At 41.4% G+C, this 27,284-nt stretch overlaps 2 protein-coding genes and 2 long non-coding RNA genes across 4 annotated transcripts; 2 read left to right on the forward strand and 2 right to left on the reverse strand.

The window, feature by feature from the left end:
• The first annotated feature begins 299 nt into the window (after positions 1 to 299).
• On the forward strand, positions 300 to 9,625 carry LOC135342443 (uncharacterized). The gene is made up of 15 exons (XM_064539174.1): positions 300 to 424; positions 935 to 1,112; positions 1,224 to 1,277; positions 1,456 to 1,517; positions 1,624 to 1,672; positions 2,034 to 2,083; positions 2,385 to 2,481; positions 2,650 to 2,835; positions 3,350 to 3,426; positions 3,966 to 4,041; positions 6,798 to 6,938; positions 7,157 to 7,303; positions 7,570 to 7,706; positions 7,965 to 8,089; positions 8,335 to 9,625. The coding sequence occupies exons 1-15, from the start codon at positions 405 to 407 to the stop codon at positions 9,501 to 9,503; spliced, it is 2,568 nt and encodes an 855-aa protein (XP_064395244.1). The 5' UTR covers positions 300 to 404; the 3' UTR covers positions 9,504 to 9,625.
• A 1,148-nt stretch (positions 9,626 to 10,773) lies between these two features.
• On the reverse strand, positions 10,774 to 12,952 carry LOC135343214 (uncharacterized). The gene is made up of 2 exons (XR_010397097.1): positions 12,777 to 12,952; positions 10,774 to 11,205 (listed from the first exon to the last, which is right to left on the reverse strand). It is a non-coding gene; the product is annotated as an uncharacterized LOC135343214 (long non-coding RNA).
• A 1,522-nt stretch (positions 12,953 to 14,474) lies between these two features.
• Positions 14,475 to 16,039, reverse strand: LOC135343208 (uncharacterized). The gene has a single exon (XM_064540203.1). It carries the CDS (start codon positions 15,949 to 15,951, stop codon positions 14,887 to 14,889), a length of 1,065 nt encoding a protein of 354 aa, XP_064396273.1. The 5' UTR covers positions 15,952 to 16,039; the 3' UTR covers positions 14,475 to 14,886.
• Positions 16,040 to 23,722: 7,683 nt separating this feature from the next.
• LOC135343213 (uncharacterized) lies at positions 23,723 to 27,202 on the forward strand. The gene is made up of 2 exons (XR_010397096.1): positions 23,723 to 25,257; positions 26,775 to 27,202. It is a non-coding gene; the product is annotated as an uncharacterized LOC135343213 (long non-coding RNA).
• The last annotated feature ends 82 nt before the right edge of the window (positions 27,203 to 27,284 follow it).

The raw sequence follows: 27,284 nt of genomic DNA on the forward strand, positions 1-27,284 counted from the left end.
CTGATATGGTCGTGCTGTTGGAGTGACACCACCGGGCATTGTGTGGATGATAAAGCAGTCAACTGCAGTGACCTTGTTTGTAAATAAGAGCATCTAGATTAGGAGGTTCAAGTTACAACGTAATGGACCAATAATTGTTTGCTTTGGTATACAGTAGTATCACTTGAAAAGAACTACAAATTCACTAATTACATTTTATACATAATAATATTATGTGTAATACATACCTCGTGAATTTTGCCAATACATTGTGTCTGTTCCTATTACTGTCAGTATGCTATGAATTTGTTCAGTAACAACTTTCCCCCTCCCATAGTGAGACGGAGGAGCACTTCACGTTTGTCCTGACTGATCTTGAGGGTCGCTATCGGTTTGGATTCTGTCGATATCCTCCCAATAGAGAGATGTGTATCTGCATCATCAGGTGAGACAGACAGGATGGCTGACTGTAGCCTCACAGGGACTGTCAGGGGAGGCCCTAGCCAGAGTGTCATTTCCTTCAGACTAAAGTCAGTTAGTCGGCTTCTATTGCTAATACTGCATGGTGTATTTCAGTTCTACCATACACTCCTGGTTCTATCTATAATTTTAGTGAACATGTGAACATTATCTTTGCATGTTGTTAGGAAGTATGGGTCATATGACACTGAGTGCTGCCAAACATTGAGTACCACTGCTCAGTTTCGTGATCATCTGGTTATTTACTGGCTATATGATCATACCCCAGTCACTCTGTAGTCCATACACAGCGTATGATGGCTGGTATGGACATTGTGCTGAGGTGACAGTTATAATTATCCCATGGCATGCTTATCTCATACCTCGATAATTTACCCAGGTGCTGTATACGTGTGCTACTTAAACATACACCTCACCCACCCACCCACTCCACCTCACACACACCCACTCCACCACCCACACATCACACACACAGTGACTTTCCCTGGTACAAGGTGTTCTATCGCTCCCTGGACAAGATCTCTGACCTTCGACTGGACCATCAAGATGAGCTGGTAGAGCCGTTCCTAGCTGGACTACGGAAACACCCCCTCCCCTCCCTGGGCATGGACACTGTACTCAGTGTGGTGCCTGAGGGCATAGAGACTGGTCAGGTACAGCACTTGTACTGTGTGTACGTGATTAATCTTCTTGTTTAGTCCTGGTTAAATAATTATTTGTACTTTCATAGTTAATTTATGATTCTATTTATCATTCTGTTTCAGGTGTACACATTTCCTCTGCCCAATCCCAAGAAGTTACCAGAGATCCCCACTGACGTGAGTCATAGCCTCCAGTCATGATGTTCATTGACTGTAGCATCATTCTATACATCATTGTGCATTGTACATGACGTTATGTGTGGTGTGGCCTCATTGTGTGTGTGTGTGTGTGTGGTGTGGCCTCATTGTGTGTGTGTTTGTGTGTGGCATTGACTGATTGCTGCCCCCCTCTCAGGATAACTTCACTCAGTTCTACTCCAACCTTCACTACAATGTCATCCTGCACCTGTTCTCAAAGTGAGGCCCCTAGCTCTCATTCACACAGCTGTGTTTTAACGGATAAATTTGTTTGTGATTTTCTAAAATAAAAATCACAAAATTGTTTCTTTCTTCTTTCTCTTAGCCTGATATTTGAACGAAGAATCATCATCACCTCCAGTAGTCTAAGCCTGGTGAGTGTACAAATACCCGTGGTAATTATGATTAAGCCCCTCCAGCAATCATTACAGTAACCATGGTTTTCTGGCTTTGTTTTGTGTTATGCTCTGGTAGCTATGACCAACCTATGTGGCTTTTGTAAGATCTTACCAAGGCCTTTATTATTATATGATTAAGCCCCTCCAGCAAGCAATGTTTGAGTATGGCCAAAGACATTATACAGTGACCATGGTTTTCTGACTTTGTTTTGTGTTATGCTATGACCAACCGACAATCACCATTTGGTTATGTGGCTCTTGTATGATCTTACTAAGGCCTTCTAGTAGTCCCGTATATAGTGTTACAATCATAATTATGCTCTTACTATTGTTACAGCTATCTGCCACTGTACACGGAGTGGTGTCCCTCATATATCCACTGCGTTGGTGAGTCTAGCACAGTGTAGTTATGTTGCTTGCTGATACCGTGACAACTGTACACACTAATTAAGTGTGCACTTGTAGTTTGTGTCTGTACTAAGTGTACGTTGTTTTAAATTGTGAGTCTAAACTTACAGTGTTTATTATGGGTACTATAGACATACCTCAGGACTGTACCGCATTGTCTTCGTTTCATAAGTCAAATAGCAACACTAGCCAGTGCTTGGAATGTACATCGTGATAGTGTACTCACGCGCGCACACACACACACACACACACACACACACACACACACACACACACACAGGGAGCACATCTTCATCCCGATCACCCCTCCTCACCTACTGGACTACTGTGCTGCCCCCATGCCCTTCCTCATGGGAATACACTCTTCATACATGGACGTGAGTGAACATCTGTTATTCCTCTGATGACCCTTTACCAGATCTTTTAGCTTTTTTGTACAATTTGATTTTTGTGTGTGTCTGATGTTTCAGGAGGTTGCACTCGATCACTCTCTTTACCATTCTAATGTCATAACCAATTTCTTCACCATTTTAATCGGTCCACAGCTGGTTCGGCGGATGCCCATTGATGACGTAGTTCTGTTAGATGTTGACGAGAGTACAATGGAGTCTCCTCATGTGGAGGACCTGGAAGCCCTACCCTCGGAGGTGGTGTCTGAGCTCAAGCATGTCCTCAAGAAACAAGCCTCAGCGTATGGGGACACTGTGGCGAGGTCCTTCCTTAGGGCACAGGTATGTAACTGTACACCCATGGCTGTGCTTATGTAGTCTTAAAGTTAAAGCCACACCCTCAAAAACATTCTCAGTATATAGTATTTGAACAGTTGAATTACCAATTGCAAATGGCTCTTATTTCCACTTGTTCCATTTCATTGCGTATAGTGGGGAGGTACGGAGGTACATGTATGTATTTGGGTCTGTGGTGCAGTACAGTAAAGTTATATATTTCATGTACACACTGTATGTTAGTGTGTGGACAGTGCAGCAAGGCTTGGTGTAGTCTGTATTGTGATTTGATTCTAGCCTTATTCGAGCGCATAAATGAGAGTTTTATTCTCTTGTATGCGTTCTTGCCTTATACTGTATAATAAGTGCTAAAAAGCTACAAGAGTAGTCAGTGCCAATCCTACTGGGTTTAACAATACTCACTCTCCCCTTACATGTAGTGTGTGTACACTGGAGCAAAGCTTGATCCTAGTTATGGTTGATACACAATGCATTGATTGATCCACCATCACTTGCCCAGGTGTCCATGATTGGAGGATACAGGAGTGCCCTCAAGCTGAGACCAGGGGAGAAAGATGTTCACTTTGATGAGGAACAGTGAGTTATACTGTGCTATTGTAGGAAATTCAATCCTAATTATCAAAAACCTACACGTATACAAGTACTTACTGAAAGCGTATTATTGCTATGGATGTTTTATAACTGGCTGCATTATAGAGGGCACGGCATACTAGCACAAATTGAAACACACGTATGCATAGAGGTAGTCTCCTTCACAAGGCCTCAGAAAGGCCTGGGATCGAGGCTAGTATAGAGGGTGGCTAGCATAGAGGGTGGCTAGTATAGAGGGTGGCTGATATAGAGGGTGGCTAGCATAGAGGGTGGCTAGTATAGAGGGTGGCTGATATAGAGGGTGGCTAGCATAGAGGGTGGCTAGCATAGAGGGTGGCTAATATAGAGGGTGGCTGATATAGAGGGTGGCTAGTATAGAGGGTGGCTAGTATATTATTAGTGACCACACTAGATAAGCTTAACTTCTTCAGTATGCCCCTATCATCCCTCACACTTGACATTATTTAGCATAAGCACAAATACATTTACAATAGTTATTTTAGTCCCTCCTTCCCTCTGCTCAGGTTCCTACAGTCTCGTCCCAACTCTGAGGAGTTTCTGGAGAAGCTGCTCCATTTCCAACACTTCCGCCAGTTCAAAGTAAGTGATGGTGGTGGGGACAAATCAAATAAATGCAGTCAATACAACTTGTCATGTCTGCTCATGTACGTACGTAATTACATGTACAGACATGCAGCATACTGTAAACTGATATGTCAACTAGTTTTGCCCCAGAAACCGTATTCTTAGATTTTGTGCAAACGTTCTATGTACACGAATGATGTCCATGTACATATGCACATACAGTGTACGTACTTGATACAATGTACAATGTAGTAATACTGACTTCTTTTTTGTAGGCACTGATAAGTACAAGGTGAATTTTGAAAAGTTCATCAGCTCAACAGTGGTAAGTTACTTGCAATAAAAATATAGTATTCTTTTTATTTGTTTCTCACTATCTACAGAAACTCGGCGGCCAAATAAAAGAAAGTGGACGCAAAATGAGAAAAAAGGTTGTTACTACAAAAACTACTAAATTCTAAGTATCGATAGTTACTTGTTCATGGGTACTACTGAGCATCACTGTTTCCTATCTGGGCCCCTCTCAGCATTGAGCTGTCTGTTCCTTAGCTCTGCATTTGATACGGCTGGTGAATTTGGTATTGGTTTCGTATATTGGCGTGGAGCTTTTGGGTTAGCTTTGGCTTGTCGTTTTAGCTCCCTTATAGCCTCGGATGATGAGTAATATTGTTTGGGAAAATAAACTGTTTTGGACAAACAAGATTACATCGTGAATCAATAAGTCAATCATTCTTATATACATACCTTTTTTGTGTAAACGTGGTCGAAGGCCTGGTCGAAGGCCGTATGGACCTGGCTTTTTAAGCTTGTATGGACCTGGCTTTCCTGAGCTCATAGTTACGACTTCTTTTATTTGCAAAAGTTGATATGAGATTTTTTTGTCTGCCTTTTATAGTTACGAGTACATGTTTCTTGGAAGCTATAAAAGTTCATGAATATTAAAGCCAACACTTCTAGTGAATAAGTGAATATGTACATATATAATTATACATACATAATAGACGGAATTTGTTGTACAGTAAATACTCTAAAATTCCAAGTAAACTAATGAATACTCTAGTTGTGTACTTGTTCTGTATGATTCTTTAATTCTCGGAGCTCTCCGATCCATTCGCAACCATCAGCTCTCTTGGTACAGTACACTTTGAATCCGTACAGCGGCTTTTCTAGCCCTTTGTTGGGGAAGGTTTGAAACTCTCTCTCGTTGCAAGTTGGACACTGTTTATTGTCTCTTTTGACTCTTCCTATACAGCCACTACAGAAACTGTATCCACAGCACGTAGCTTGTTGAGGCTCTCGTACGACAAATAAACACACGGGGCATTCCCATTGGGGGAAAGAGTCTGGAGGTTCCTCGACAAAATCACACTCGAAACCTCCCATTTGGTCTGATTGTGGCCTCACTTCTGGGGGTTGCGCTCTAGGCTGCAGTTGTCTTGGTATGTCTTGTGGTAGTCTGTGTTGAAGTATTAGTTGTTGCATAGCTTCAGTTGATTGACTCGGATTAGGGAGTTCCTCGAAAAAATCACGCTCGAAACCTCCCATTTGGTCTGGTTGTGGCCTCACTTCTGGGGGTTGTGCTTCAGGCTGCAGTTGTCTTGGTATGTCTTGTGGTGGCCAGTGTTGAAGTATTAGTTGTTGCATACCTTCAGTTGATTGACTCGGATTTCTTGGTTGTGGTCGGTTTTGATGTAGTACTTGCGTCGCAGCTTCAGTTGGCTGGCTCAGACTTCTTGGTTGTGGTTGGTTTTGACGTACATGTAGTACTTGTGTTGTCGCAGCTTTAGTTGGTTGGCTCTTTCTTGGTTTTGGTTGGTTTTGACGTACATGTACTACTTGTGTTGTCGCAGCTTTAGTTGGCTGGCTCTTTTTTGGTTGTGGTTGGTTTTGACGCACATGTAGTACTTGTGTTGTCGTAACTTCAATTGGCTGGTGTTTTCTTGGTTGTGGTTGGTTTTGACGTACATGTACTACTTGTGTTGTCGTGACTTCAATTGGCTGGCGTTTTTTTGGTTGTGGTTGTACATGTAGTACTTGTGTTGTCGTAACTTCAATTGGCTGGTGTTTTCTTGGTTGTGGTTGGTTTTGACGTAGTACTTGTGTCGCAGCTTTAGTTGGCTGGCTCGGATTTCTTTGTTGTGGTTGGTTTTGACGTAGTACTTGTGTCACAGCTTTAGTTGGCTGGCTCGGATTTCTTTGTTGTGGTTGGTTTTGACGTAGTACTTGTGTCGCAGCTTTAGTTGGCTGGCTCGGATTTCTTTGTTGTGGTTGGTTTTGACGTAGTACTTGTGTCACAGCTTTAGTTGGCTGGCTCGGATTTCTTTGTTGTGGTTGGTTTTGACGTAGTACTTGTGTCGCAGCTTTAGTTGGCTGGCTCTTTCTTGGTTGTGGCTGGTTTTGACGTAGTACTTGTGTCGCAGCTTCTAGTACATGTGTCGCAGCTTCTAGTACTTGTGTCGCATCTTTAGTTGGCTGGCTCGGATTTCGTCGGTTTTGACGTAGTCCTTGTGTTGCAGCTTTAGTTGAGTGATTCGGGTTTGTTGGTTGTTGTAGATGGGGATTGTGTGGGTGTCCAGGAGGTCCGTGAGGGTTGTGTGGGTGTCCGGAAGGACTGTGAGGGTGGTGTGGACCGCGGTGGTGATGTCTGTTATGGTGACCTTTACCGCCTCTTGGATGATCATCCATGACTTTGTAGCAGCTTCACAAGTGGGTTCTTTCTTGTCTTGTAGCTTTCTTTGTTTATTTTTGTCATGTGATGTAGTTATTTATAGCCGCCATACCTATTCATAGCCATACCATATTTGGTTCACTTTATTGTCGTCGTATGTAGCATAACCATGATTATATGCACAACTAATCACACTCTCTTTCTGTTTGTTTTTCTGCAGGCAAAGATCGTATGGAAGAGACTGGTGAGTGAACTGCTCATGGTAGTGCTATAACAGTCCTGTTATATCATAGCTGTGATCATAAATTATACTCTGTGTATGTGTGTGTGTGTGTGCATTCGCCATGAGAACAATGCATTTAGTTTGTGTGTTTTAACTACGATAATTATTATAGTATGTGTACATATAATATTATGTGTTCTATTTAAGTGACTTGATAACTCCTCCCCCACACTTGACAGGACTCCAAGCACCAACATCATGGTCATCCTCTGCCTCATGGGAAGACTCACTCGCTGCCCATGAATAAGAGAGCCAGTGAGGGGGGAATCCCTCGACCCATGGTTATGACCCCGCCCCCTATCCTCACTGGATCATCACTCGGCAAGGTACTAGACTACTGTCCCTTTTCAAGCCTTCATACAGTAATAGCCGTTCGGGTTTATACTTGTTTCATCATGACCCGTACAACAGTTGATTGAATACACAATTGTGAGTGTGGTATCTAACAGACAGTGTTGGTGCAAGACACTGTGCACTAATAGGACCCTCATGAAAACCCACAACGCTGTGGATATTAGTGGCATTCCTTTCGAAGAAATATTATTTATGTATACTAATACCATATCTTTAACCCCCCCCCCTCCTTGTACAGGTCCACCGCAAGCCTCCCTCAGTGATCCCCTACCACAGACACAAAGAGGGCAAACAAAAACTGGCCGAGATACTCAAACTACAAAACTTTGGAGAGCCTAAGACAGGCAATCTTGTCACCCCACCGGGAACACCAAGGTGATCGTCGTCAATGCTATATTATACCGTTCGTTTTTCCGCTATAATTTCCACCAAAAAAGCATAGCATTCCGTTTTGGTTGAATGTCATTGTGGTATTCCATTTTTTGGTTGCGTGTTGTCAGCGCGTCGTCTAGCTTATCACATAGTTTAAAAGCTCACCTAAAAAGAATTCTCCACTTGGTAATGGTCATCAGTGTACACAGTTATGCTATTTAACTGGAAGATGTTGAGTTTATTCCCCTCTTTTCCCTTTAGGTCTGTTGCCAGTGGCGACCAGTCAGAACGAGTATCGCTTGACAGCAGGGGCTCAACAGACATCAGCATACAGTCTGGGGAGGTCGCCATTGGAAACCTTATAGACATCTCATCATCACCAACCTGTGAGTGCATAATGCAATAGCAGTAGCAGTACCTTTTGAAAGCCTTGCTAAAATCCAATTATGTGTCGTTCTGCTGTAGAATTGCACAATTGCATTCTTAGCTATTTTTCTTAGCCAATTTAAAGCAGTCCTTATATCAATAGAGGGTTTTTCTTTATTAGGAGTGTCCAATAATTATGTTTGGAATATCCACTGTAGCTAGTCTATCTACTCAGTGCTCATATCTTGTTACTCTCCCCTCTCAGCTGTGCTTCTGCCCCAGTCTGACACTGACTCAGTATCCTCGGCCAGCACCAGTGATAATGACATCCCCATCATCATCAATTCACAGCCACATTGGGAGACCTTTGATGATCTGGACACACAATGCCCACCACCGCCACCTCCCCGGGAAGAACTGCAAAAGCCACTGGAGACACCAGAAATAAGTCTGGAGCAATCAACCACTCCTGTCAATCTGCTGTCAGAGTCTCTAGGCAGTAATAATCCTTTCGGTGATTTCGATTATGAGGCTTCCCCTGACGGTCCTCAGATTCAGTCAGAATTGATTTTTAACTTGACAGAGTCGAACCTCGATAATGGGAAAGCAAGGACTGGGGAAATAGACCGGCAAGGCGGACCCTCACCGTTTGAGTCGCTTCATTTGGGTGCAAGACCCGTGTCCCCATTCGACGATTTCAGCTCCTCTGTTGCTCAGGCCCTCATGACCAATTCTCAAACATTTGAAGACCCCTCAGCAGTCAACGCTCTAATAAACACAAGCCAAGATCTGTCGACAGTTATCGAAGAAGATGAAAACAATCTGATTCTTTCGAATGCATCGGCTCTGATTGAAACCCAGTCCCCTGAGTTACCACAACCTCTTATTCCCACTACCACAACAGCAGCCACTACACAAGATATTACAACAGACCTGATACGCAGTCAAGCAGAGACAAACCTACATGTACGAAAGGGCAGTGCTCCTGGAATGAGTTCAGCCATTGCTAGCCCCTACGGCTATAATCGTGGATCCTCCAATTCTCCCAATTTCCAAATGCAGGCTTCTGGTATACAGGGCACACACACACAGTACTCTAATCCATTCTACAACTATGGATACCAACACATGACCTACAGTAGCAAAGACTTGAAGAGACCCGCTGGACCAAGATCTCCGAAGTTTGCTCAAGATATTCCATTATCCATACCACAAGTACCACTGAACTATCAAAAGAAACGGCTACCACCGCCGCCCAAACCACAGCCTTACTCGAGAGCACAAGCAACACAGTCGGGAGTGAACAAAGATGATCCTCTGTTGCAAAGATTGTCAAGTATTGGAGAATTTAACCCATTTGAGAATATACTGGGAAACGTAGGAATGGAAGATTATGTTAAAAGAAATACAAACAAAGAGACACCTCTAGTATGATAGGACATGCAGCTTTAGTGAGTGGAGTGATTTGCATTTTCAACCTTTTTATTGCTCGTGTATTCGTCGTGTGGTGCATAGTTCGTGTTTTCCTTCAATGATGTTATTATTAGGCCTGTTAAGATGCAAACATGTTTCTGATCAACTGCCCGCCTATATATATTAGGCCCCATGACATGTTTCTTAACCCAGCTACCACATTAATTGGTGTGTGCATTTTCTACTGCATTCTAATTTTCTACAACCCGCGTCTTTACCTCAAGGACGCAACTGTCATGGATATTAGGCTTGGGCAAATTATGCTAGACTCTATAGATCTAGTATACATGTATAATTTTTGGGGTTGAGCATAACATAATTTGACCCTCAGAGCCTGGTAGACCTAATTTCACTAATCTTGGTTCTCTATCTTAGCTATAGATATCTATTTACTGTACTGTGTCTGTAAACACTAGCCACTAATATACTAGGCGCAGGCTTGGAGGAGTATATTCTCTTTTGCAAAACTCAGCACTAGAGGATTATATTTCACTTTCTGTAATGCTCAATACATAAATAAATTGTCATTTTAGAATGTCTTTAAACAATGAGGAATAATAGGCTGGCTTTTTGACAATAGTCAAGAATAATAATAGGTAAATAGCATAATTTGTGAAGGCCTATTAAATCATGGAATGTGACGACACCATGGTGTCATGTTGTATTTATAGCAGAGGAGGTACGACACGTAGGAGCAATATTAGGGTATTATATAACAATCATGCATGTGCGGCGATTATTGTGAGTCAGCAAAATTATGTGAACATTATGGTCTTTTCCCCTCTATAGCTAATTATTATAATGTCATTGAAGTCATAAATAATATTTTCTTAGCAGATTATAATATTATAGTATAATTATAGTAACAAAAGATTATCTCTTGTTGTATAGTAGTCTAATAACTGAAGATTCAACACTTTAATATATAGTGTTGATATAGAATCGATGTAAAGGAGGTAATTAAAGAAGAAAACACGTTCAGCCAGACAGCAGCAGAGGACCGTTGCATATTTGCACAAAACTGACCAGCATAATGATCATGATCTAACCTATTATGCTGGCATAATTTGGCAGGGCCTAGCTGGTACTATACATGCACTGGTATAGGTACTGATATATATGTACAATAATTTTTTGTTAAAGGAAGCTAGGCATAATTATGCATCATGCACTCATTAAGCCACTTGGTATAACATAATACTGCAATGAAGCTAAAATTATTGCAGAGATATAGTACTTCAACTCGGTCTCTTGAAAATTCACATGACATTTTACAGCTAAAAATGTTCGAGTGCAACTGGTTAGTCAAAATAACCTACAATTTGTACAGCTAGTGGAGTCTTTGAGAGTTTGGTTCCAAATATGACAACCGCTCCGTGATTATTGTATGGCATAGGAGCGGTCTTCACATAGAATTTGACAGGTCGAGAAGGGTCCAACTTGATATTGATATTGCACTGCAAAATAGGATTTACTTGATTATTACCAATTCCAGCAAGTACTCCAATTAAATGGTCTGTTCCATTCTCAACAACATGTACTTCAACGAGACAGTCAAAATAACGATTGGAACCCAAACTGTCCAAGCAGAGCATTGCACTTGACAAATGTATCTGTCTAGGGAATGTCACAGTGCACGGTTGATCTTTTATCAGTCGAATATCTATATAATGGTGCCAGGTAAAAAGAAACATGATAATATTATTTATAATTAGATTAGCTACGTATAATTATTGTAAGCTGATTATTTCCAGGCACTAAATTTTCATGGATACCGGAAGTAAACCATGATTCTCAAATTTTCGAGGTTCGAGGGGTAAATCTGCAAAAACTGCAAAAATGTAGTGCCTCGAAAATAACCTGCTATACGATATATCAGGAGTTCATAAAGAGGAGTCCAACTATAGCAGTTGTACAAACCACGTTTCAGTACAAGTACGTATGTCATAACTGTCAAAACACATCAGTGTGTGCGTAGGTGTATAGTGGTTATATTAGCTATTAGCACACGCGCAAGCAGGAGCACATGAGGAGATGGAGCGTATTACTAGCATAGTTCTGGATTCACTAGCATCTAACCACATTTTTCCTTGTTTGTAATGTGCTAAGTGCTCTGTACAATGTGTTAATTGCTGAGCGGGAAGCGAGGCGAATAATCGTGCTTGTTGTATTTCTACCTGAATAATTATACAATGGTTTTGATGCAGATGTTCTGCGTGATAGTATATCATTGTTCTCACTATAGGCTATAGTGAGAGCACAATGATATACATTGTATAAAGTAGAGTGTGATCAGGTCCTCTGCTCCTCTGCTGGTGATGGTTGTAACTTGAGTCACTTTAGAATAAAATTACATAGAGCATGCTGTCCTGTATAGAGCATGCTGTTACAGTACACATGCCCAGGAAACTTGGATATCTGCATGAAGGTGTGGTCTCCATGCAATCCGCAGTATATAAAAGCTCTTGCGTTTACTGAGCATATACGATGTTATCCAAGGTGGTGCATGCGCAAGCAGTCGATACCCATCTTCAGTGCGGCCTGAAATCGAGGCTAACGGGTGACAGGTGGCCGGGCCACGCCCATGCAGTTACTTCTATCCTTGATCAAGCCATAGTAGATAGAATCCTGTTTCTATTAAGATCCCATTAAGCTCCCCTCTTCTAAATTCGTTCATTGTCAACAATTGCAAATGCAATTTTATTTCGCAACATAATAATGCACTTTGACTGCCCCACCTCCCCCCTACCGGGGATAAGTGGGGATTAGTTGGGGATTAGACTTGAAGTTGCTCCCCGGAATTAGACAGATCACCTGATGCATGCATTGGGTCAAAGGTCAATTAAAGATCACATGATGTCTGCCACACTCTTTCATGCTGAGTACAGTGAGAGCAAAATTTACAGTTTATTGATCCTGAGCAATCTCTGCCTTCTTGACTTCACTAGCTCTATAGGAGTATAGCTGTCAATATTTATATAGTAATTCTGACACTTCAAATAATCTGTTTATCTTCTCGCTAGAGTGTGATACAGGTCTAATCCCCACATAACCCCCATGTTGTACTAGGGGCTACCAGGGGATTAGACCAAATAACATGCCCAAAGGTAGGTATTAGATCAGGTGATTGGTCTAATCCCCACCTGTCTGCGTATGGGGGGGGTGGGGCATTAGATTGACAAGTGCATAATAAACACAACACAGCTTGCAACATTCATTTAATTGGAAACTTACTCCACATTCTTCCGGGAGATTCCATCATGCTAGTCGAGTCTTTTGTTGATGCTGAGCTGTGCTGCATGGCTGCTAGAGTCTATTTTTTGTCTTGGAGGAGGTTTGCTATATATAGCTTTCCACTCAATATGAAACCTAACCACACACAAAGCCCTATATTGTGTTTGGCAACCATATTGGAGTTCCCCCACAAAACCTATCAGGCTTATGTACATTGATTGTGGTGTAGTGATAGGATCTGTAGACATAAACCATGAATGGAACGTGTATGTGTTACCGCAGACTCAATGGCGTTACTTTGTGCATGCGCGATATAATAGCATCAGAACGCCTGTACTAGCTATAATTTTATAACAGTGGCCTAATTAAGAAGATAAGAACAGTTTCTTGTGTGACTGCTGCACTAGTAGTGGTTGCAGGGGAGACTAAATTGATGAAACTCAGGGAATTTACAAGGAATAAGGTACATTATACTAGCAGGTTCAGAATCATGTTCATTAAGTTGTTAGGATTTAATGCAGGAAAGCCTCTGAAATATGATCCACACTTCAAAGGTCTCATCAATTCAAAAGCAAGGTGAACACTGCGATCATGCATCATCGCACTGTAATTGTCCTCTCTCTCTCTCTCTCAGACGACCCAAGGACCTCCTCTGTCTAACACTATTGATTCATAGCATTCATTATCGGGCTCCTAGCCATCAGAATGTATGGTGAGTGGCGATGCATTCAAGTGCGTAGTTAATAGTCCCCTTCCTCCCCCTCCCTGGTGGTGGGGACAAATCGAATAAATGCAACTTGTCATGTCTGTACATGTAGTACGTATTACTATAGGTCTAAAAGGAATACCATATAGCGTGAAATTTTCGATACAGTTAACTTTGTGGAACTGCCTCTAAAAACATTTCGTTGGATTAATTTCGCACTTCTTGGTATGTCAATGCACGTTGCTTTAGCTACATGTATGTTTGTTGATCAATTTTCGTGTACGATTGCTAACCCTCGAAAACAGCAAAAAATGAAACGCTATACGGTATGTGCATGTTAACTAAGAAATCATACTCCTTTTGTTCACTGATTCTGTTTGTATACCAACTGATTTCCATGTACAATGTACATGTATACTGTATCAGGGTGTACCGCGAACATTTATGCCCTTATATCGCATGGCATACTGCAAAAAGGCTGCTATTCCGTGAAAATTAAATCTGCAAAAACTTTTCTAACAGACTTTCTATGAAACTTTATATCTGCTATACGGTATTCATGCTGTGTTAATAGTGACTCGATCCTGTTGTTTGTAGGTACGATACTGACAAGTATAAGGTGAATTTTGAGAAGTTCATCAGCTCACAGTATTATATGTAGTAATTAAGTTATTACTTGCAATAATAATAATTATAGTGAAGTCATTATACTCTTTATTCATTTCTCAGAAACTCGGTGGCCAAATAAAAGAAAGTGGACACAAAATGAGAAAAAAGGTTAATACTAATTATCGCTGTTTGTTCATAATTACATCAATGCTGTTCGTTCTTCCGGAGTACTCAGTCTAAGTCACTGTTTCCTGTCAGAGTCTTTTGGTTCTTTCTCAGAGTCTTTTGGTTCCTTCTCAGCACTAGGCACTCTAGCCGTGTTCCTTTGCTGTGGTGGCATTGGCATGACTACTGGTATTGGTACTCTATGTCCTGGTGGAGCTCCTGGGTTAGCTTTAGCACGTCGTTCTAACTCTCTGATAGATTCAGAATCTGAGTATAGCGGCAGTTCTTTTTGTTCTGAAGACATCTTTATGCTCTCGTTGCTATTGATAAGTCTAAGATATCACTCACTCCTTTTATACAGAGTCAGCTCGTCCTTCCCAGTATTTATGAATACCCTGATCTTTCATCGTAACTATTTAGTTGATCCTGCACGAACACTTTAGCTGAAGTCATGAACACCAATTTTGTTAAGAGTCTGTGTGGCGTGCTCGTTTATGAGTTATCTTATCACTTACAATTTAGAATTTAGCTATAAAAATATTGTTCGTAACAAACATTTCAGCAAAAGTCATGAATACATTATTATATTTATGCAGTTATTTGCTGCATACACCCCCAAATTCTATATTCCTAGTTGTGTACTTGTTCTAAATGATTTTCTAATTCTCGGAGCTCTCCATCCCATCCGCAGCCATCAGCTCTATTTGTACAGTACACTTTGAACCCATACAACGACCTTTCTAGCCCTTTGTTGTGGAAAGTTTGAAACTCTCTCTCGTTGCAAGTTGGACACGGTTTATTGTCTCTTTTGACTCTTCCTATACAGCCTTTACAGAAACTATATCCACAGCACGTAGCTTGATGAGGCACTCGTACGGCAAATAAACACACGGGGCATTCCCATTGGGGGAAAGAGTCTGGGGGTTCCTCAACAAAATCACACTCAAAGCCCCCCCTTCGCTCTGGTTGTGGCCTCACTTCTGGGGGTTGTGCTCTAGGTTGCAGTTGTCTTGGTGTGTCTTGTGGTGGCCCGTGTTGAAGCATTAGTTGTTGCCTGTATTGAAGTATGAGTTGTTGCATAGCTTCAGTTGAGTGACTTTGGATTTCTTGGTTTCTTGGTTGTGATCGGTTCTGAGGTAGTCCTTGTATCGCTGGCTGACTCGGGCTTTTTGGTTGTTGGTTTTGAAGTACATGTAGTCCTTGTATTGCTGCAGCTTCAGTTGAGTGACTCGGATTTTTTAGTTGTTCTTGGTTTTGAAGTACATGTAGTCCTTGTATCGCAGCTTCAGTTGACTGACTCAGGTTCCTTGGTAGTTGGTATTGGGGTGGGATTGGTTGTTGCAGAGGTTCAATTGGGGGATCTGGAGAGTCCGGATTCGTTGGTAGCGGAAAGTGGTGAGGAGGCCATCTGCGGTGTGGAGGTGGAAACCATGGTCTATGATGGGGGTGGTGTGGATGTCCACGAGGCCCGTGGGGATGTCTGGGAGGACCGTGAGGGTGGTGTGGATGTCCGGGAGGTCCGTGTGGGTGTCCGGGAGGTCCATGTGGGTGTCCGGGAGGACCGTGTGGGTGTCCAGGAGGACCGTGTGGGTGTCCAGGAGGTCCGTGAGGGTGGTGTGGGTGGTGTGGACCGCGGCGATGATGTCTGTTATGGCGACCTCTACCGCATCTTGGGAAAAACGGAGGATCATCCATAACTTCGTAGTAGATTCACAAGTGGCTTCTTTTTTGTCTTGTAGCTTTCTTTGTTTGCTTTTCAGTGTCATGTGATGTTAATGCCATTCATAGCCATACCATTGTAATTGCCTCATTGTACACGTGTAAATGAGCTATTAATCACGTCTTATTTCTGTTTTTTGCAGGCAAAGATCGTATGGAAGAAACAGGTAAGTGAGCTGTTTATGGTAGTGCTTCATAAATTATACTCTGTGTGGTTGTGCGTGAGTGCATGAAAACGCTGCATTTAGTTTATGTGTTTTAACTACAATATTATAATGTTATTAGTGTGTGTGTGTGTGTGTACAAAGACTCTCTCGCTGCCCATGAATAAGAGTGCCAGTGAGGGGGAAATCCCTCGACCCATGGTCACGATCCCGCCCCCTGTTCTCACTGGATCATTGCTTGGCAAGGTATGTATAGGTACTATAGATTACTGTCCTTTTTCAAGCCTTCAAGCCTTCACACAGTAATAGACGTTTGACTTGTTTCATCATGACCCATAATTATAGCAGTTGATCAAGCTTTAAATTAGTACATAATCATAAGTGTGGTAAAAGCTAACAGGAAGTGTTCCCTATTGGAGCAAAACACTTTGCACTAATAGGACCAACATGAAAATCCACAACGTTGTGGCCTTCCTTTCAAAACAATATTTTCTGATGTAACTACTACTACCATATCTTTAACCCCCCCCCCTCCCTGTACAGGTCCACTGCAAGCCTCCCTCAGTGATCCCATATACCACAGACACAAAGAGGGCAAACAGAAACTGGTGAAGAAGATGAGAACAATCGAATGCATCGGCTCTGATTGAAACCCAGTCCCCTGAGTTACCACAACCTCTTATTCCCACTACCACTACAGCAGCAACTACACAAGATATTACAACATAACTGATACGCACTCAAGCAGAGACAAACCTACATGTACGTGCGAAAGGGCAGTGCTCCTGAAATGAGTTCAGCCATTGCTAGCCCCTACGGCTATAATCGTGGATCCTCCAGTTCTCCCAATTTCCAAATGCAGGCTTCTGGTATACAGGGCACACACACACAGTACTCTAATCCATTCTACAACCATGGATACCAACACATGACCTACACTAGCAAAGACTTGAAGAGACCCGCTGGACCAAGATCTCCGAAATTTGCTCAAGATATTCCATTATCCATACCACAAGTACCACTATACTGTCAAAAGAAACGGCTACCACCGCCACCCAAACCACAGCCCTACTCGAGAGCACAAGCAACACAGTCGGGAGTGAACAAAGATGATCCTCTGTTGCAAAGATTGCCAAGTATCGGAGAATTTAACCCATTTGAGAATATACTGGGAAACGTAGGAATGGAAGATTATGTTAAAAGAAATACAAACAAAGAGACACCTCTAGTTATGATAGGACATGCAGCTTTAGTGAGTGGAGTGATTTGCATTTTCAACCTTTTTATTGCTCGTGTATTCGTCGTGTGGTGCATAGTTTGTGTTTTCCTTCAATGATGTTATTATTAGGCCTGTTAAGATGCAAACGTGTTTCTGATCAGCTGCCCGCCTATATATATTAGGCCCCATGACATGTTTCTTAACCCAGCTACCACATTAATTGGTGTGCATGTTCTACTGCATTCTAATTTTCTGCAACCCACGTCTTTACCTCGAGGACGCAACTGTCATGGATATTAGGCTTGGGCAAATTATGCTAGACTCTATAGATCTAGTATAATTTTTGGGGTTGAGAATAATAGGGCATAACATAATTTGACCCTCAGAGCCTAGTAGACCTAATTTCACTAATCTTGGTTCTCTATCTTAGCTATAGATATCTATTTACTGTAAATGTACTGCATGTGTCTGTAAACACTAGCCACTACAAGGCGCAGGCTTGGAGGAGTATATTCTCTTTTGCAACAAACTCAGCACTAGAGGATTATATTTCACTTTCTGTAATGCTCAATACAACTACAAATAAATTGTCATTAATAGACAATGAGTACACCATAATAGGCTGGGTACACCATAATAGGCTGGCTTTTTGAGAATAGTCAAAAATAATAAATAGGTAAATAGCATAATTTGTGAAGGCCTATTAAATCATGGAATCACGTTGTATTTATAGCAGAGGAAGTACGACACTTAGGAGCAATATTAGGGTATTATATAACAATCATGTACTGCGATTATTGTGAGTCAGCAAAATTATGTGAACATTATGGTCTTTTCCCCTCTATAATTATAATAATGATTTTGATCATTGAAGTCATAAATAATATTTTCTTAGCAGTATAATTATAATATTATAGATCTAGTATAATTATAGTAACAAAAGATTATCTCATATAGTAATAACTGAAGATTCAACACTTTAAATTATATTAGTACAACCAGTAGGATTGACAGTGCAGTTGTGTGTGTTTTCAATTATTGCACAAATTTTGACTCGTGTTTAGACTGCTCTATTCAGGGGCGGATCCAGGAAAAATGAAAGGGGGGGCTAGTAGAGAGGGGTGAAGCCCCGTATGAGGGTGGCAGAGCCACCCAGGGGGTGAGTGTGGGAGGGGGAGCATCCCCCTCCCGCCTCGCCGGAGGCGAAATTTTTTGCTTTTTTACAATTTGCTCACACTTTTACCTTTGAACTGTCATATTAATAAGTGAATACTGAATATGAAAAAGTTAATACAAAAAACTCGTTCTAATCAACAAAAGGATGTATACTGTAGATGTTACATCTACATTCATGCACTCTTGGTACATGAAAGAATCACAATGCCTACCCAGACTGCACTGAGAGTGAGAGGAGGTAAGGCTGCTTCCTTGCAACCAGCTAAAAAGTCTGAGATCTGCTCCATGTTGCAGCTGCTCAACAGCATGCACAATAGCCTCCTTCACAAGGCCTAGGAAGAGAGGCCTGGGATATGATCGAGGCTACAAACATTGCACAAGGAGCTGACTCAGCAACAGCAATAGTTGACCTATGCACTTTTATATTAGTTCTAGCTTAGCTAGCTACATATAGCTAGTATGTCCAGCTAGCTAGCCTACATCCTTTATACTCTTAGTAGCTAGACTTGGCTGTTGTCTAGCATCTCTTAAGTCAGTGAGTCTACATGCAGATGCATAAGTAATAAGGTTGGTGGCAAAATTGTTGTAACCTCAGACTAGCAATACATATAGATCTAGGTAGTTTTTTCAAAAGGGGGGGGGGCTTCAGCCCCTCAAAAATCACCCCTGGATCCGCCCCTGCTATTTCTGCAGGGAAGGGCCACAGCAAGAAACTGAGTTGACAGATAGCTTAGTTAGCCTTTTATCTGTATAAATGTGTGAAATTATAGTCAATGAATATTCTCATGCATTACTATTGATATCCGATTAGAAAAACATTTGCAATGTGAAAAATTACTAGGATTGGCCAGGGGAACCACAAAAAAGCGTGGAAACAAGAAATCAGACGAGAGCATAACTCCAATCCGTTACAACGTCAATCACATGTACTTGTAGTTTTCCATTTTTTCCCGGCCAATATACCCTTTTACTGGTGGGGGTGATGACCAATCCCTATATATATTTATTATACATCCATTGTGCGGGCATAATTATAATCATGATGATTTGTGATGAATTGATGTTCCTAATACATACAGTGTTGAGCACAGGTACACACAGTCCATCCATGCGTAGTAACATGCACGGACCGTACTGGTGACCTGCATGCATGGAATGATGTGGTGGATGGAAGCTGGTAGATGGATCTGGAACACAGTCTATACTATGTATTGTACATATTCATGACGCTGTAACGGATTGGAGTTATGCTCTCGTCTGATTCTTGTTTCCACGCTTTTTTGTGGTTCCCCTGGCCAATCCTAGCAATTTTTCACATTGCAAATGTTTTTCTAATCGGATTCCCTTTTTTTTTCAATACAGAAGTATAAATTTACGTATCATGACATGCATAAGTGGAACGTCAAGAGGCAGTACAGAAGTTCAAGAAGAGAAGACAGGACTAATCAGATATCTTCTCGAATATCTCTGGACTAATAATTATAGTATACTGAGTAATATTAATTGCTTGATATGTTGAATTTGTGTTAAATGACAGCCATTTTAAGAGCATGATATCTAGCCAGTGCATATAGCATGCCTGTCAGAGAAAGGGAGCTAGAGCTGAACAGTGTGAAGTAAAGCAACACCTCAGGCTCTGGAAAAGCACAGTACTGGGCGCACGGTTTCTTAGCGACGCCTATCTATTATTTGGACAACGCAATTGCTGAGTCATTAAAGATGGCGGAATTGTCTAGGTAAGAGAAATAGAGACTGAGAGGTCATCTGCCTCGTGGAAGCAATCGCAAATCTGAAGAAGCGCTTTGTAATCCAGGTTGTAGTCGTTTGGAAACCATGTGCAGAATGTCCTGGAGATGGCTGTACTTGGAGCAAATGCTGGGCAAGAAACTTACTTACTTACTCACTTACTTACTTACTTATGGAAATCTCAAAGTCGATATATGAACAACAACTTGTTGAGGAGTTTGCCCACAATAACAGCAACAAAATCTACAAATACATAAATATAGTATTCTGTACAACAACAGCCTACCTGTAGCAATGCATCTTAATTCTCACACTGCCACATCTGATGCAGATAAAGCTTCTCTCTTTAATGAGTATTTCGAATCCGTCTACTCCAAGCCCACTTCTAATGCCTCCCATACCCACACTCTCTGTTCAGGAACCTCTGTTCTGAATAATATTGCCTTCTCAGATACTGAAGTATACACAGCCCTCTCAAGTTTGGATCCCTTCAAAGCCTCAGGAACTGACTGTATATATGTCCTAGGATACTAAAAACATGTTCCCTTGCTCTTTACCCAGTTACATCATCTGTTTAAAATGAGCCTGGCTACCTGCAAGCTCCCAAAGGAGTGGAAATTACACTGTATTATCCCAATATTTAAGTCTGGGGACAAAAGCCTTATTTCAAACTACAGACCGATTTCCCTTCTATGCTCGATCTCTAAAGTTCTTGAAAGGATTGTGTATGATAAGGTGTTTGGGTTCATTGGCCAATCAATATCGAAATTTCAATATGGATTCCTGAGAGACCACTCATGTCTGCAACAATTATTGTCTTTTTTGTCATGCGTTGAAAAGTCCCTAGAAAGTAGATGCCAGCACGACACGATATATCTTGATTTCCAAAAAGCTTTTGATAGAGTACCCCATAAGGACTTTCTCTTCAAACTCCATGATCTGGGGATTACCGGCACACTATGGAGATGGTTTAAAGAATACCTTACTTCTAGATGGCAAATGGTATCTATCAATGGTCACCACTCAACTCTCCTACCGGTATCTTCTGGAGTTCCGCAAGGAAGCATCCTTGGGCCTATGCTTTTCCTGGTTTATATCAATGATCTTCCTCTTTGCATTAACTTCTCTAATATTCATATCTTTGCAGATGATACCAAATGCTCTCATCAGATTAAATCAACATCAGATACAATTGAACTACAATCGGACCTTGATATGCTGAATGATTGGAGCAACAAATGGAACCTTTCTTTTAATTTGCAAAAATGTGTGTTGTTGAAATTCTATAAAAACCCCTCACTCTTTATGAACTCATCTTACTTCCTTTCGGGGAGGCAGATCTCACCAAAGGAGAGTCACAGAGACCTAGGGATAATACTGCAACAGGATCTGGGCTGGCACAAGCATTATGACAGCATTTCTGCTAAGGCATACAGACAACTAGGTTTACTCCGCCGTACTTTCTCATCTTCCAACTCAGTATATACCAAGAAGAAGCTATACCTGTCACTGGTTCGCTCACAGCTGTTGTATTGCTCACAACTTTGGAGACCAATGCTGGTCAAAGATACTGAAGCTCTGGAGCATATTCAGAAGAGAGCAACAAAGTTTATCCTAGGCAACTCTGATGGTGACTACAAGGAAAGACTAGTGAAGTTAAAGTTACTTCCTCTGATGTATTCCTTCGAGCTGGCAGACATAATGTTCTTTGCTAACTCATTTAAAAACAAAACTAATCGCTTCTGCATTACTGATTTCGTCTCAATATCCTGTTCTAACACAAGGTCATCCGACAAGCTGACCCTCCGACACACCAGATCAAGCCTCAATCAACACCGTCATTTCTATTTTAACCGTCTGCCCAGACTGTGGAACTGCCTACCGGCCATTGATATGTCTCTATCATCCCAATGCATAAAGACACTGATCAAGCGATTTCTATGGTCCCACTTTGTAACTCATTTCGACCCCTACAACATATGTTCCTTTCATTTTCTCTGTCCCTGCAGTAGATGCTCCACAATGCATATGATTAGTGTTCATTTGTGAATCACTTGTTCTCTATAATCTATCTCACACGGCAATCTGACTAGTTTTCAGATTAGCCTTCAGCTGTCCACTCACTATATTGTCCTGTTTTTTTTTGTCACCTGTATGTATGCTGAGAAACCATAATTATTATTATTATTATTATATAGTCAGTCAGACAAAGAGCGGTGAAACGTCGAAATAGTACAATTTTTAAAATGACAATATTCATTCATTAAAATGTTCATGGATTATGAAATGAGAGATACAAAGAGAGAAAAGGCTAAATAAACTATCTGTCTAGCCAGTTCCTTGATGTGGCCTTTCCCTGCAGAGATAGAACAGTTTGAACATGAGTCAAAATAATTGAAATATTGCTAAACACGGGCAAACCCACTGCCAATCCTATGTAAAACCTACTGGTTTTACTAATTTGAAAAATTGCACTATTTTCATATTTCACCGCGTTTCGTCTGACTGACTAAGTAAGTTAGTAAGTAAGGCCAGTGTTCGTCAATGTCTTGTTTCTGGTTTGGAAATCACCTTACCACTAGTGAGGGAGGGAGGTTATCATTATTCATTATTGTGACATCACTTCCTGTAAAACCCCATTTCCTGTTAATTAAATAACCACACTGGATACAATAAAACCACAAATATGACAAAGGAAAATCTTACTACCCTAATGTTCGCGGAATGATTGCTTACCGGAAGCCACGCCTTTAAATCTTGCACGTTATAGCAGGTAAAGAACGATTTTCGTGGACTTAATTTTCGTGTAGGATTGCTAACCCACGAAATCCACGAAAATTAAGCCCCTCGAAAATTTCGCGCTATACGGTATGCTATTTACCATGTGACACACCCACAAGTAGGTGTGGCTAATGAAAATAATGGAGTGATGTCATAATAATGAGTTTTTTGATGAGGCAGTGAAATTTGAGGAGGGAGGTAACCAGAAACAAGACATTGATTAACATTGGCCTAAGTAAGTAAGTAAGTAACTTTCTTGGAAAGCATTTCCTCCTTGTACAGACATGTTCAGAAGATTCTAGATACAGCCTCTAGTCGACTAGAACCCGGACCATGGGCGTTTTTCTCAGAATTGCGTTCGCTTCCAAGAGGCAGATGACCTCTCAGGTTCCACTTTTCTTACCCTACGCAATTCGGACATCTTTAAATGACTGCCACAGCAACGCACATGGCAACTTATGAGGTGGGCGTGGCTGTGACATCGATAAACACAAAACCTCCTTTCTTAAGCTCAGCTCTCCATTCTCTCACTTCAGGTATGCTATTTATGCTAGACGTATGCACTGACTGGATCTACCATAGGCCTCCATGCTTTTGCACTTGGAAGTAGATCTACATCTACAGTATAAACAATGTTTAAAACATGGCTGCCATTATTGGGGCGAGCGAAGCGAGTCCCTTCCTAGTGATGAACGTTGCAATTTTGTCTGTGTGTCTGTGTGTGTGTGTGTGTGTGTGTGTGTGTCATGGACCGGCACGATATTTGTTTTTTGTACTCGTGACGCTTTACCAACTTTTACGTGAAAGCTGCGCATGGGCACAAGAGCTAGCTACACTCAGGAACAAAGGCTCAGACAAGACACAGAGACTCTTGAGGCTACAAGCACGCCTACAGCAGGTCAGAGCAGCTCAGATGGGGACCTTCTGAGCCTAAAATCACACAGGCACGCCTGCAGGAGGTCACAGCAGCTTACTTGCCATGTTTCACTTCTAAGTCTTGTGTTTTTGTGATAATAAACCTGCTAGCTCAACAGGACAAAACAGAGATCGAGGCCAGTCACTAGGACAGGTCAGAGCAGCTCAGATGGAGACTTCTGAAGTTGCACAGGCACCTTTAGACAATACAGCACTATGGCAGGTCAGACCAGCTCAGATGGACACTTCTGAGGCCACACAGGCACGCTTACAACAGGTCAGAGTAGCTTTAAGGATTGTTTACACTGACAGTATACTATAGCCTTGTAATTTGGGTCCAGCAAAAAGTGATAATATCTCCTTGCTTAGTTTGTACAGCCAGCTCTTTCGTGCTGAACTTTCACTCATAGATATAATTATGCATGTTTCACTCTTAGTAAGTCAACTTCATGTTACACCATGCACAGTCAAAGACAACAATCCTACACCACTCTGACAGAATAATTGTTGTTTGATGGTCACAATCATCTGGTCTAATCGTGTGTACATGTAGTAGATATAAAGAAGTGATTATAAAGGTTTAAATTATGACGGTTAATCTGCATAAGTGGTTGCATTTCTTAGCGGTAATTATCTCATGGTATCCAGTTTTTCCGTGGTCAATTGTGCATTGCATTCCTCTTGAGAATCCTCAGACCTAGTGCCAAGCGTGTGAGTGTGGCCATGGTAAGGCTAGAATGCAATCGGGTATACAGCTGGCACAGGAAAGTCGTATCTACATGGACTACTCGGTTATTCACAATCACTGTTCATTTCATTCGATTCATATAAACAATAGATATACTTAAAATTACCACAATGTACCAAATGACTGTACAACAAATACAAAATTGCTCGCTCGCCCCAAACATGCTCTGCATGCTCCTAGTAGTCTCATGAATCAGCCGCCGTTCTTTTGGTTCCAAAGAACGGCGGCTGATTCATGAGACTAGTATTTATTAGTGGCGTTAAGAGCACAGTTTGCTATAATACTACAAACTATTAATATCTTTACTGACATTTTGAGTGCACACACCCCTTTTGCTCATTACACGCCCCTTTTTAGCAACTCAGTGCTGGGTGTTGCCTATCCCTTTCTTTCGTGTATCTATGGTCTGTGGTAACACATACACATTCCAAACCTCCTCCAAGACAAAAAATAGACTCTAGCAGCCATGCAGCACAGCTCAGCATCAACAAAAGACTCGACTAGCATGATGGAATCTCCCGGAAGAATGTGGAGTAAGTTCCCAATTAATTAAATGAATGTTGCAAGCTGCGTTGTGTTCATTATTATGTTGCGAAATAAATCTCGAAAATGCATTATTTGCAATTGTTGACAATGAACGAATTTAGAAGAGGGGAGCTTAATGGGAGCTTAATAGAAACAGGATTCTATCTACTATGGCTTGATCAAGGATAGAAGTAACTGCATGGGCGTGGCCCGGCCACCTGTTACCCGTTAGCCTCGATTTCAGGCCGCACTGAAGATGGGTATCGACTGCTTGCGCATGCACCATCTTGGATAACATCGTATATGCTCAAGAGCTTTTATATACTGCGGATTGCATGGAGACCACACCTTCATGCAGATATCCAAGTTTCCTGGGCATGCGACTGTAACAGTATGCTCTATAATTGTATTCTAAAGTGACTCAAGTTACAACCATCACCAGCAGAGGAGCAGAGGACCTGATCACACTCTACTTTATACAATGTACAGTAGACTCTCGTTAATCTGGCCACCCTTGGGACCATGCAGCTTGGCCGGAATAGCGAGGTGGCCGTACTTCAGATAATTAGCCGCGGCTTAAAAACGACCTTACCTCGAATCTAATCACTGATTTGCAGTTCTTGTCTCGAGGATAATGAAAGATAATGAATCATTCTGCTCTCTATTTAAGTGTAATCCAATTTTATTTACTAAACCACACCCAAAACATCATATCCGGCCGTCATACACATATAAAATTACATTGAAAACGTTATTTGGGACAGCCAGCACTGGCCGGTAAACGGAACAGCGAGTGGCCGTACTTCAGGGTGAATTTTGTGCAGTAAACATAGAGGTAGCATTCCGTGCCAAACCAAATGGCCGGTATATCGAGGGGCCGTACTTCAGAGAGCCGGAATAGCGAGAGTCTACTGTATATCATTGTGCTCTCACTATAGCCTATAGTGAGAACAATGATATACAATCACGCAGAACATCTGCATCAAAACCATTGTATAATTATTCAGGTAGAAATACAACAAGCACGATTATTCGCCTCGCTTCCCGCGAAGCAATTAACACATTGTAGAGAGTACTTAGCACATTACAAAAGAGAAAATGTGGTTAGATGATAGTGAATCCAGAACTATGCTAGTAATACGCTCCATCTCCTCATGTGCTCCTGCTTGTGCGTGTGCTAATAGCTAATATAACCACTATACACCTACGCACACACTGATGTGCTTTGACAGTTATGACATATGTACTTGTACTGAAACGTGGTTTGTACAACTGCTATATTATAGTTGGACTCCTCTTTATGAACTCCTGATATATCGTATAGCAGGTTGCTTTCGAGGCACTACATTTTTGCAGTTTTTGCAGATTTACCCCTCGAACCTCGAAAATTTGAGAATCATGGTTTACTTCCGGTATCCATGAAAATTTAGTGCCTGGAAATAACCAGCGTACAATAATTATACGTAGCTAATCTAATTATAAATAATAATTTATTATCATGTTTCTTTTTACCTGGCACCATTAGGTATTCGACTGATAAAAGATCAATCGTACACTGCGACATTCCCTAGACAGATACATTTGTCAAGTGCAATGCTCTGCTTGGACAGTTTGGGTCCCCGTTGTTTTTTTGACTGTCTCGTTGAGGTACATGTTGTTGAGAATGGAACAGACCATTTAATTGGAGTACTTGCTGGTCATGGTAATAGTCAAGTAAATCCTATTTTGCAGTGCAATATCAATATCAAGTTGGACCCTTCTCGACCTGTCAACTTCTATGTGAAGACCGCTCCTCTGCCATACAATACTTACGGAGGAGCGCCTGGAATCAAACTCTCAAAGAGTCCACTAGCTGTACAAATTGTAGGTTATTTTGACTAACCAGTTGCACTTGAACATTTTTAGTTGTAAAATGTCATGTGAATTTTCAAGAGACCGAGTTGAAGTACTATATCTCTGCAATAATTTTAGCTTCATTGCACTGCAATTTGCAGTATTATGTTATACCAAGTGGCTTAATGAGTGCATGATGCAT

The sequence above is a fragment of the Halichondria panicea genome, chromosome 10 (genome assembly GCF_963675165.1).
Source record: "Halichondria panicea chromosome 10, odHalPani1.1, whole genome shotgun sequence".
Classification (NCBI taxonomy): Eukaryota; Metazoa; Porifera; class Demospongiae; order Suberitida; family Halichondriidae; genus Halichondria; species Halichondria panicea.

Bases quoted from the DNA above. Each gene is read 5' to 3' on its own strand.
- LOC135342443 (XM_064539174.1), top strand. From the start codon at position 405: ATGTGTATCTGCATCATCAG. The intron at 6,939-7,156 runs GTGAGTGAACTG...CACACTTGACAG, and splicing joins AGATCGTATGGAAGAGACTG to GACTCCAAGCACCAACATCA. The intron at 7,304-7,569 runs GTACTAGACTAC...CTCCTTGTACAG, and splicing joins CTGGATCATCACTCGGCAAG to GTCCACCGCAAGCCTCCCTC.
- LOC135343208 (XM_064540203.1), bottom strand. From the start codon at position 15,951: ATGGATGATCCTCCGTTTTTCCCAAGATGCGGTAGAGGTCGCCATAAC.